Below are 11,939 nucleotides of genomic sequence, written 5' to 3'. Positions count from 1 at the left end.
AACGGTCGTCCAAAATTAGGGACCATTTTGATACATTTTAAAAAACGAGGACCCAATTGAGACATTGGTACATAAATAGGGATGTCGAAAAGGATTAAACCTAAATATTTATATTTATATTTATATTTTAAGGACCGAAAATAAAGGTTATCTAGAATAGTGATTCAACTCTCACAATAATATTCAAATGTTGGGTAGCTGTCATCAATCAATATTCAACGGATAACTGAAAATATACAGATCTTATTCAATAGTTTCCGCAAAACAACAGGTCACACATGGCGGCGCGGTTTGTAAAGTGGCGTAACAGACAAAGTAGCAGAGTCAACACCGAACAGTTATTGTAGCACATTATCATTCTATTCTTTACAATTTCGCAGTGTGCAGAGAAATGGCCATTGCTCTTATCTGCAACCTTTTATTACTCTTTTCTCAGATTTGCAGTGCAGCTGTGACCATCACCCAGCTCGAGCCACTCTCCGACAACGGCACCACCTTGGTTTCCAGGGACGGAACCTTCGAGTTGGGTTTCTTCAGTCCAGGGAGTTCCAATAACCGCTACATCGGAATCTGGTACAAAAACATCGCTGTCAGAACAGTGGTTTGGGTGGCCAACCGCGACAATCCACTCACACACAACAACATCAATAATTCAAGAACAAACAAGTTGGTCGTAAGCCAAGAAGGAAACCTCGTACTTTTCAGCCAGAACGAGACTCTTGTTTGGTCTGCAAATGCAACGAAGAAGGTTCCGAATCCAATTGTGCAGCTTTTAGATTCTGGAAACTTGGTTCTAACAGATGCAAATGAAGAGACTGTTTTTCTGTGGCAGAGCTTTGACTTTCCTTGTGACAAGCTGTTACCAGGTAGGAGGGTGAAATGAAATAACAACATACAGAATTAATCTGTTATTATTGTATGGGAAAAATTTAAACCGAATTTATTTTATCTTTTGTTGATTTAAATAGATTTAAAATAGAATAATCGAATAGATTTGAAAATAAATTTTTGTTATTTATTTAAATAAAGTTGAAAGTAAGTAAAAATAGATTTGAAAACAAGTTTATGATAATTAGTATAGGATTTGATAAATTTATTTTCAAATTTATTTTTTATTATTTTCAAATTTACTCAAATAAATAACAACAAAATTTATCTTCAAATTCATATCACTCTTCTAAATCAATTCAAGTAAACAAAACATAGAATTTTCAAAATCTTTATTATTTCTTAATATATCTCCTTAGATTAATTCAATTATACTTTATTAGCATAAACTCAATCATTAACGTGTCCGTATTTTTATCATATTATTTTATTTCATTAATTTAAAATAACTGTTGTAATGATATACACTAATTTTAAATTTAATATATTTTTCAACATATATCCATTTTTTTCATCTCGCTTTATTTTAAGATTGAAATATTATTTAACAAATTTGAATTTAAAGTTAATTAAAGTGAGGACAAATGAGATGTCAAAAAAACAGATAAAACATTACAAGTTTGAGAGAATATTAGGTTTTAATAACAGTTATTTAAAAGAAAATAAATAAACTATTTTTTTATATAGTGCTAGGAAAACACAATTCTTAAGTTGTAAATAACATAATAAGATGAAAATTATATTTTAAAATGATTTCTGGTGCTACATAATTGAAAGAAGTGTAGAAATTGTAGTGTAGTTTCGTTTGTTAAACTCCTTCAAAACAAACTTTATGAATTAAATTCTTTAATGCATCTTGAGTCAAGATCATTACAGAATTTTGTGTGTTATTCTTTTATTGTATTGATAGTATATTTTAAAGACTTTTAGTGTATTGGTAGTATGTTTTGAAAAAATAACAATATCAAAAATTCAAATTTTCAAACTTTAATATCAAAGTTATATATAAAACCAAAAATTTAATGAAAAAAATCAAATTTCAAGACTTTGATGTAAGTTAAATAAAAGACCAAAAACTTAATAAAGAATTAAATTTCAAACCTTAAATATAAGTATGACCAAAAATTTAATAGAGAATTCAAATTTCAATCTTTAATATAAGATGTATATAAGATGAAAATTATGCTTTAAAATGATTTGTCAAGATAGTTCAGTTGAAAATTATGATCAGATCAAAGTTGAGTTAAACTCTTTTAAATTATTAAAAATCTTAATTGATTAGATATAAAATTAATATATAAATAAATACAAATCTTATTTTACAACGTGGAGTTAAATTAATCTTAAAATATCTTTCTAAAAAAATCAAAATTTACAAATATAATTTAATTTTTCTTATGAATTTTTGATATTGTCTTTCTTTAATATCAGTTTTTTTTTATGAAAAAAATATATAAAAATGGATAACATAAAAGAAAACACAATCTAAATTTGGAAATTTGGCAGTAGGATGATTTTAGGTTTGTTGTGATAATATGAACAGGGATGAAGCTGGGGTGGGACTTAAAAAGTGGTCTTAACAGGAAACTAACAGCTTGGAAAGCATGGGATGATCCATCTTCAGGGGACTTCACATGGGGAGTGGAGTTAGGAAGCAACCCTGACATCGTGATGAGGAAGGGTGAAACGGAGTACTTTAGGACAGGACCCTACACTGGGAACATGTTCAGTGGGGTATACGGTCCCAGGAACAACCCACTCTACGATTACGTTTTCGTCAACGACAAAGACCAAGTGTATTTCAGATACACCCTCAAAAACGCTTCCGTCATCTCCATAATCGTCATGAACCAAACCCTTTATCTTCGCCACCGTGTTACGTGGATTCCGGAGGCCAAAGCTTGGACCATTTACCAGTCCCTCCCGATAGACAGTTGCGACGTCTACAACACTTGTGGACCCAACGGAAAGTGTGCCATTGCAGGATCACCCATTTGCCAGTGCTTGGATGGCTTCGTCCCGAAATCGTCTCGGCGGTGGAATGCCATGGATTGGAGAGAAGGGTGTGTGCGGAGTGCAGAGTGGAAGTGTGGGGTGAAAGACAGAGATGGGTTTCGCAGATTTGCGACTATGAAATTGCCCAACAGCACAGGTTCTTGGGTGAATGGAAGTATGACGCTTGAGGAATGTAGGAATAGGTGTTTGGCGAATTGTTCTTGCACTGCTTATTCGAATTTGGACACCAGAGGAGGAGGTTCTGGCTGCTCTATTTGGTTTGCGGATCTTTCTGATCTCAGACTTATAGAAAGTGGACAAGATTTGTATGTTCGAATTGCCACTTCCGATACAGGTACATGTACCTCTGTCTTTTCAACTTTATATTCTTCTTAATTTCATTATTTTTAATTCAATTTATAACAGGGTTAAACTTCTTCCTTGTAAAAATTGAAATTAATCTTTTGTTTTTTAAATTTTTACTTAATTTAATTTTTTAAATTTAGAAATATGTAAATTTTCTTTTTAACTAAATTTTATTAAGTTTCTTTAATATAAAGATTTGAAGAAGGATTAATTTAAAAGGGTAAAAATATATTTAATCCTTTTAGTAATTAAAATCTTTATATTATAATAGTTTATCTTTTACTTTTTTTTATCACTATAATAAAAATTCTAAGTAGGAACTAAATCAAGTACTTAATTAAAGATAATTATTTTAAATAGTTAAAATTTTGATAATTAATATTAATAACTAACTTAAGTGTCAATTTATAATAAAAATTATTTTAATTATTAATAATTTTTAATTTATAAATTAATATTTAAATTTATCATTATAGATTAATTATTATTTGAGAATTTCATTGTAATATATGTTCATTTTTATCCTAAATAGGGTTAATATGAAATTGCATTGACATTAAAATAAAATAATAAATATTTTTTATTAGTTTTATTGAAAATAAGTTGGATGATTAAATTATAATATTTTTCAATTATTTTCACGTTATTGTGAGCTAATTGCAATCACTATTAATATAGGCGATTGTGCCATATTCTGGTGTTACTCAACACATTTTCAGTTAAAATAGATTAAAATGATATGTTGTTTTATGTTATCAGTAATAACTTTTTTATTTTTAACAGTAAAATTTCGTATTTCTTAACACACAGACACATGCAATTACTAAATAAAACTCAATTGAAAAACTTTAAATACTTAGTAAAGTAACCGATAAAAATTTAATTGAAAATATTTCAATCTAAAATGGATATTAATTTAAATTAATATTGTATTGAATTTATTTTAACTTTGGTTAAACGTATCAATAACCTTTTATGTTTAGTACGATATTAATTTGGTGGGCTTTATATTATTGTGGAATCACATTGTTTTTGCTAACAATTGTTGAATCATTTGGTGCTTAGTTTCTTCGTGAACCTGTTTTATATGCAGACGGTAAACACGGGCGGAGGAAAAAGGTAATCGCGGTGGCTTCAGCCGTCGCATCGTTGGTGTTTCTGTTGCTATCAACATTCTGCATTTACATGACCAAACGAAGATATAAAGGTAAATTTCTTGATATTACTCACATATACCTTTCTTTATTATACTTTTCTTACGGATATTGAAACTAATACTAAGGATAATGATACTTTGACAACATTTTAACATCATCTAAATGTTATTCTGTGATTGGTCCAAAATTACTTCAGAATCAATAATAATAATCATAAACATTAACATGGACCAATCATAGAATGACACGTAGATTGATGTTAAAATGTTGTAAAAAAAATGTTGTTAAAGTATCATTATCCTAATACTAATTGTAGATAAACACTAAGTGAACTTGCTTATTTAAGGACTTTTGGTGTGTTTCTCTCCTTGCTATACAATGAACTTGATTAATTAGAATTTATTACATATGGTAAATTGAGCCCCTCGCATATCACAATATGTTTAAGTAAATAATTAGGATATGGGATGGTGGTAAGTTTTTTGTTTTGAAATGCATGCATTTTCTTTTTCAAAATAATGGAGGTAAATAGTTTTTTTTCCAACTAAATTTTAATTTTTTATATTAACCCAAAATTAAATAATTAATTGAAAATTAAGCTTTTAGTGTTAAGAAAATCAGTCATCTTTTTCTTTCTCTTCACCATTGTCGTTATAATTATAATTATTATCACCAAATCATTGCTACTATTATTATCACTTGTCACCACCAAGATCATTATTATATTACTAGAATCATTACTATTGTCATTACTCCACTCCACCCATCACAAAATACTTACTACACTCATTACTATTATCAATATCTTTATTGTATTACTATCAATATACATGGACACTACTCATTACAATTACTAATCAACATTAGAAACCTACCTTTAAAATTAATTTTATCATGAAATGAAGTTTTGAACTAATTTATTTGGAAACTAAAACTAGAAAATAGAAATTAGTTTTTAAAACAAAAATTACCTTAAACTAACTAGTAGTTTAAGAACTAAAAACTAGTTGTAAATTTTAAGAATTTTGAGACTTGCATTTAAAAACCAGGAGAGTTGAAGCCTAAATGTTGGTGCATGGATTTAAATGAGTTCTTCATGTGATTATAACTTTTAATAAAAGTTTTGATTTTATTTTGACATAAGGATTGATCTCGTTTAATAAATTCAAGGGAAAATGAAAACAAAAATGGCAACGGTGGATAAAAATGAAGGAAAACAAGAAGATTTGGAGCTTCCTTTCTTTGATCTTGCTACATTGGTTAAAGCCACTAATAACTTTTCAATTGAGAATAAGCTTGGTGAGGGTGGTTTTGGACCTGTATACAAGGTAATTGTTGAAGCTTTCTATTATTAATATATAGTTAAATTAAACTCATGAATCTCATTGTCAAATTTCTTTTAATTTTAAAATTTAGGGTACATTAGTAGATGGACAAGAAATTGCAATCAAAAGACTTTCACGAAGTTCAGGACAAGGATTGAAAGAATTTAGAAATGAAGTCATATTGTGTGCCAAACTTCAACATAGAAATCTTGTTAAGGTTATTGGTTATTGTATTGAACAAGAAGAGAAGATGCTTCTTTATGAATACATGCCCAACAAAAGTCTTGACTTAATTATTTTTGGTAAGAATTCTAATTCTTATTATTTTATTTTATGGCAATAAAGATTTATTTGTTTTAAGGGTTACTTTGAAAAGAAAACACTAACGAATTTCTTGAACAATCTTGACAGATACATATCAAAGTAAGTTTTTAGATTGGCAAATGCGCTTTAGCATTTTGAATGCAATTGCTCGGGGACTTCTTTATCTTCATCAGGATTCTAGATTAAGAATCATACACAGAGATCTCAAATTATCTAATATTTTATTAGATAATGATATGAATCCTAAAATTTCTGATTTTGGTCTTGCGAGAATATGTGGAAGTGATCAAGTTGAAGGAAGTAGAAGCATCATAGTTGGAACCCAGTAAGTTTCTTAATATTAATGTTAAATGATTAATTGTATATGAAATTAATTTTGTATTGGTCTTTTTAGTGGTTACATGGCACCTGAGTATGCCATTGATGGCTTGTTCTCTACGAAATCGGATGTGTTCAGCTTTGGAGTATTATTACTAGAAATTCTTAGTGGGAAGAAAAATAGAGCATTTACCTTACAAGACAACAATCATAACCTTATTGACCATGTAAGTATCATAAATATAAAATAAACCTGGTTGAGAATATAAGTAAGTCTAAATGAGAAAGTTGAACACATACAAGGAAGACCCATAAATCCATTACTCTAAGATTTTGGGTTAGAAGTGGTGTCAATTTCTTATGTGGGTTTATTCGTTTCTCATTAGTTTTGTATCTCTCCAATTATTCTCTCTCAAAAGATTCATCAACTATGTTATTTAATCTCATTTAATAATTGTATTAATTTATTGTAGGCATGGAGTTTATGGAAAGAGGGTACTCCAGAGCAATTAATCGATGCTTGTTTGGAAAACTCATATGATGTGTTTGAAGTTGTACGATGTATTCAAATTGGCCTTTTATGTCTACAACATCATCCAAATGATAGGCCAAACATGACATTGGTTGTTGTTATGTTGACCAGCAAGAATGTTTTACCTGAACCTAAGGAGCCTGGTTTCTTAATTAGAAGAATCTCAAAAGAAGAAGATTCTTCTAATAGACAAACATCTTCTTCCATCAATGAAGCATCTATCTCACTTTTAAATGCTAGATAAAAAATAATAATTTGTTTATAATTATTAGACAAAGTTATGTAACAAATACTTGAATATTCATTGTCATATAAGGTGAAATATGAATATATTTTTTCATTTTTGAAAAATAAATACAATGACCAATTTAGTTGAGATTACATACTTATATACAAAGCATATCATATTAATCCAAAAACACTAAGGACAAACAACTTCTTATAATATCTTAATTGAACATGAGATTAATCAAGTTATTATTCAAGTATTGAAGGTTTGATTCTACGAAGAAACAAAGAAGAAAGAAACTATATTTTATATATTTTTAACAAAGAGATTATAAGAAATATTAAGAGATATAATTTTAGCCAACATCACTAGGAGGTCGGTCAGCATCAAGAACCCCCAAAATGACTCTAAAAGCGTCTAAATTCGAGTTCCAGAACCTCGAAGCCGAGGTCTCAAAAAGCTCGAATAAATAACTCAACCAAACCATAAAATGCCCAACCAACACCTCAAATAGTTAAGTCAACATCACTAGGAGGTCAGCCAGCATCAACCCCCCTCCCCATTCCCCCCCCCCCCCCAAAATAACCCTCAAACGTCCAAATCTAAGCCTTAGAATCGCAAAACCAAGGTCTGGAACCTCTCAATCCTGAACAACCTGACAAGCTCGGCCAAACACCATAGAAAACTTTGCCACAACTCGTCCAACCTTGAAATATTCACCCTAAACATTGAGGACATTCCGTAAAATATTAAATCATCACAACATGTCATTTGCACGTCAATCCAGTCATAAAATATCATTATAGGAATATAGGATGCATGGGAATCAACTATAGTAAGACATATAATTCAACCATCCCATGAACACCATAGCCTCATGTAAATCAATCCTAAAGAACTCAACATAATCTATTAACAATATAGTCTAGGCATATATCAACATGACATTACACATACACAACCCGACAACTCCATAGCACATGTTATACTAACCATAAAAACTTAAAACCTTTCATAATAATTTACTAATACAAGGATGAACATAACTCAACAAAAACACATGCAACATAATGAAATTTGGTTAATGTTGTATAAAAGCTGACATAATCACGAACAATATTTCCTGAGGCGTGTAGATTCATTGTTCTTAAGGACTTATTCGCGGTGTATTGCGCAAGTCCCCCAGGATACAACAGGAACTTCACAGAATATTTCTGAGGATCTCAGAACTAGCAAGGATCTCTAAAAAGAGTATAAAATAAACCTAGAATATTTTAGAAGAGGAAAAGAAGATGAAAGTGTGAAGAGAGGAGAATGAGAAAACTGATTTTTGGTGTGTCTTGGAATGGAGGAAGAGCTCTCTATATATAAAGCTAGGGGAGAATAAAGTCATTAAAAGAAAATAAAGGCAATAAATATTTTAACGTTGGAACACTTAAAACATTTTGATTGTTGCTCTTATAAAGTTTGAACGTTCCACCTCTTAAAACAATTAACGTTGCCAACTAATAAAAATTATTAATGTTCTAAAACTTCCAAAGCCAACCTTCAGAATTTACTTTTGCAATATAATATTAATATATTACAACAATCCCCCACATATTGCAAAAGTTGCAAAGAACAAAATGTCTTTAATTCAAACATTAAAAGAAAGATAAGAAACTTTTATCCTGGGTCTCATAGGATGTAATGCATCAGAGCTGGTATAGCAAGCTATATGAACCAGTCTTAGATTGAGATACTTAACACACAGTGTAGTTGGTATAACAAGCTATATTAATCAAAGACATTTGACGTGTGTTAGAGGTTTATCAATCACAATACACCCCCACAATCCTTTCCCGGTATTCATGAGTACTTTAGAGGTCATGCCAAGATCTCATGTAAGCGGCCCCACTCGACACTCATATAGGTGATTTCATCAAGTGTCTGCTACAAATCATACACCACCCATAAGGGATATGAAAATCATTAAAAATTTTGTTTAAATTAAAATTCTTTCACCACATAGAATTTTAATAACAAAGTTTAGCCTCTCAATAATGCAGTCTCTAGCACTTACACACACACACCCCATAGGAATGGACATAATTGATTAAAATCAATTTAGTGCTATCATAACTAACAAGTAACTTGTTTTTACCTATATGAGCCTTATTCATGGGATCTCCAATCACAAAGGTTGGGTTACCATCACTTGTTTGTTTGCAAGTGGCTTAAGTCTCATTCCCCTCGATGTTTCTAATATCATTTGTCTTCCCAGGGGTTTTGTTAGAGGATCTGCTAGATTTTGTTCTGACTTCACATAGTCAATGGAAATAGTTCTTTAGCAGCTGCTTCACCAAATTGTGTCTCTATTCTTTCCATTATAATTCTTGTTTTTAGCTATAGCTATTACCGATTGACAATCATAATGTATTAACACCGATGGGGTTGGTTTCATTTCTAGTAGAATGTTTGCTAAGAAGTTTTTCAACCACTCAACCTCACTACCAGCCATCTCAAGAGCAACAAACTCAGATTCCATTGTTGATCTTGCAATAATTGTTTGTCTGGCTGATCTCCATGTAATCGCACCACCCCCAAGTGTGAATACATAATCACTAATGGATTTTGTCTCATCTGAATCAGAGATCCAGTTAGCATCACTGTACCCTTCTTGTATAGCGGGAAATCCACTATATTCGATGGCATAATCCATTGAACCTTTTAAGTATCTCATAAGCCTAGCAAGTGCATCCGAATGTTCTTGATTTGGACATTGAGTGTACCTACTTAGTCTACCTACTGCATAAGCAGTATCGGGTCTAGAAAAAACTCATCAAGTGTAGTAAGCTCCCAATTATCTAGGCATACTAAGACTGAGATAATGATTCTCCTATATTTTTTCATTAATTTGGAATTAGAATCGTAAGGGGTACTCACTGGTGAGGTCATAAAACCTAAACTTCTTAAGAAGTTTCTCAATATATTGTTCTTGGGATAGTAATATACTATCTCCCTTCCTTATGATTCTAATACCTAAAAACACATTGGCTTCACTCATGTCTTTCATGTCAAAGTTTGACCCTAGAAACAATTTAGTTATAGTGACAATCTCATTGCGTGTACCAATATAAAAGCTGACATAACCACGAACAATATTTCCTGAGGCGTGTAGAATCATTGTCCTTAAGGACTTATCCACGGTGTATTGTGCAAGTCACGCAGGATACAACAGGAACTTCCTAGAATATTTTTGAGGATCTCAGAACTAGCAAGGATATCTAAAAAGAGTATAAAATAAACCCAAAATATTTTAGAAGAGAAAAAGAAGATGAAAGTAAGAAGAGAGGAGAATGAGAAAACTGATTTTTGGTGTGTCTTGGAATGGAGGAAGAGCGCTCTATTTATAGAGCTAGGGGAGAATAAAATCATTAAAGGCAATAAATATTTTAACGTTGGAACACTTAAACATTTTGATTGTTGCTCTTAAAAAGTTTGAACATTGCACCTCTTTAAAACAATTAACGGTTCCAACTAATAAAAATTATTAATGTTCTAAAACTTCCAAAGCCAACGTTAAGAATTTACTTTTGCAATATAATATTAATATATTACAACAGTTAAAACAATTAACATGACTTACATGATACATACAATCACCTTCATGACACACACACCAAAAAAATGAGACATGCACTCACATATAGTTTCTCAAACATAGGCATTGAAGGCTATCTCCCCTTACCTCTACTCCAAGTTGTTAGATATATTATCTTTATTTTATATTTATCTTTTATATTTAGTTAGTTTGTTATTATTTCTTATTTGTATTTTGGGCTTAGCACATATTTCTTCTATTATAAATAGATAACCCTATGTGTATATTCAACACAAGGGAGATTAATTCCACACATAGTTTTCAATAGGTTTAATGTCTCGGTAGGTCCCTATTTTCGGCGTGAATCTCAAATAGGTCCCTTTTCTTTTCGGCGTCTCAATTGGATCCTTATTTTTGTAAAATTTGAGCAATTAGGGGTCTGTCGTCAAATTGAATAAACGCCGTTAAGGAAAGTATTACGTGGCATGCTGACGGTGTAGTTTTAATTTATGTGGCATTAAAAACGTGTGTGAATTATATTTTTTTAATTTTTGAGATTCTACGCTCTGTTCCCAATTCCTTCACTCAGTCCTTCTGGCCGCACCCTTTCAACGCCGATTCCGTGACCTCTTTTTTCGTCGATTTCACCGGCTACGTCTCCAAGGCCGCGCAAGCGTCGCTGGATTTTGCCGAGGAGCTCACTGCCTTCATAGTCTACCATTTACTAATTTAGCAACCTGGGCAGAGCAAGAAAAAACAAGAGAAAGAGAGTGAAAAAAACGACATAGCACGAAATTCTTTATCATTGGGATGCAGTTCTTGTAGTAAGGAAAGAAGGGTACGAGAAAAGGAAATTTTGGGTCTTGAAAGTATTAGATTAACAAGAGATAAATTCTATGCTAAAATAGTTTAATTTTGCGCCATGAATGTGACATTTATTGAGAAAAATTGAATTGCATGCAGATGTAAAAAGCAATTAGGTTCGGTTATGGTTTGATGAATAGAATAGAAACATCGCCACTGACGTTGTAGTAGTAGTGTGCATTGTTTTCAAATGGTGTTTCTGTCACGTGATACTCTTTTAGTAGTTGTTCCTGCTGAACCAGCAACCTAAGATTCTGTCACGAAACCTGTGGATGGTCGGAATCTGAAAGAAAATGAAGAACCTCAGATATTGTTTCAGTTGGGCATTTGTGATTATCTTCATTCATGTAAATGTACT

General features: G+C 31.2%; 1 protein-coding gene across 2 annotated transcripts; it reads left to right on the top strand.

Moving 5' to 3' along the window:
- The first annotated feature begins 230 nt into the window (after positions 1 to 230).
- Positions 231 to 7,250, top strand: LOC124840663 (G-type lectin S-receptor-like serine/threonine-protein kinase At4g27290). Of its 2 annotated transcripts, XM_047316753.2 has the most exons (8): positions 233 to 866; positions 2,432 to 3,238; positions 4,343 to 4,456; positions 5,577 to 5,734; positions 5,823 to 6,033; positions 6,143 to 6,380; positions 6,450 to 6,600; positions 6,847 to 7,250. In XM_047316753.2, exons 1-8 carry the CDS (start codon positions 392 to 394, stop codon positions 7,147 to 7,149), a joined length of 2,457 nt encoding a protein of 818 aa, XP_047172709.2. In that variant the 5' UTR covers positions 233 to 391; the 3' UTR covers positions 7,150 to 7,250. The 2 variants fall into 2 exon arrangements, with proteins under 2 accessions (XP_087966352.1, XP_047172709.2); XM_088110226.1 differs by lacking the exon at positions 6,450 to 6,600 and having other exon boundaries at positions 231 to 866; positions 6,847 to 7,034.
- Positions 7,251 to 11,939: the final 4,689 nt, after the last annotated feature.

The sequence above is a fragment of the Vigna umbellata genome, chromosome 3, assembly GCF_029865625.1.
Source record: "Vigna umbellata cultivar VRB3 chromosome 3, Vumbellata_1.0, whole genome shotgun sequence".
Lineage (NCBI taxonomy): Eukaryota > Viridiplantae > Streptophyta > Magnoliopsida > Fabales > Fabaceae > Vigna > Vigna umbellata.
This window is presented reverse-complemented; position numbering and strand designations above follow the sequence as displayed.

Coding starts and splice junctions, on each gene's coding strand:
- LOC124840663 (XM_047316753.2), top strand. CDS start 392: ATGGCCATTGCTCTTATCTGCAACCTTTTATTACTCTTTTCTCAGATT. Junction 6,381..6,449: donor AGCATCATAGTTGGAACCCA/GTAAGTTTCTTA, acceptor TGGTCTTTTTAG/TGGTTACATGGCACCTGAGT. Junction 6,601..6,846: donor ATCATAACCTTATTGACCAT/GTAAGTATCATA, acceptor AATTTATTGTAG/GCATGGAGTTTATGGAAAGA.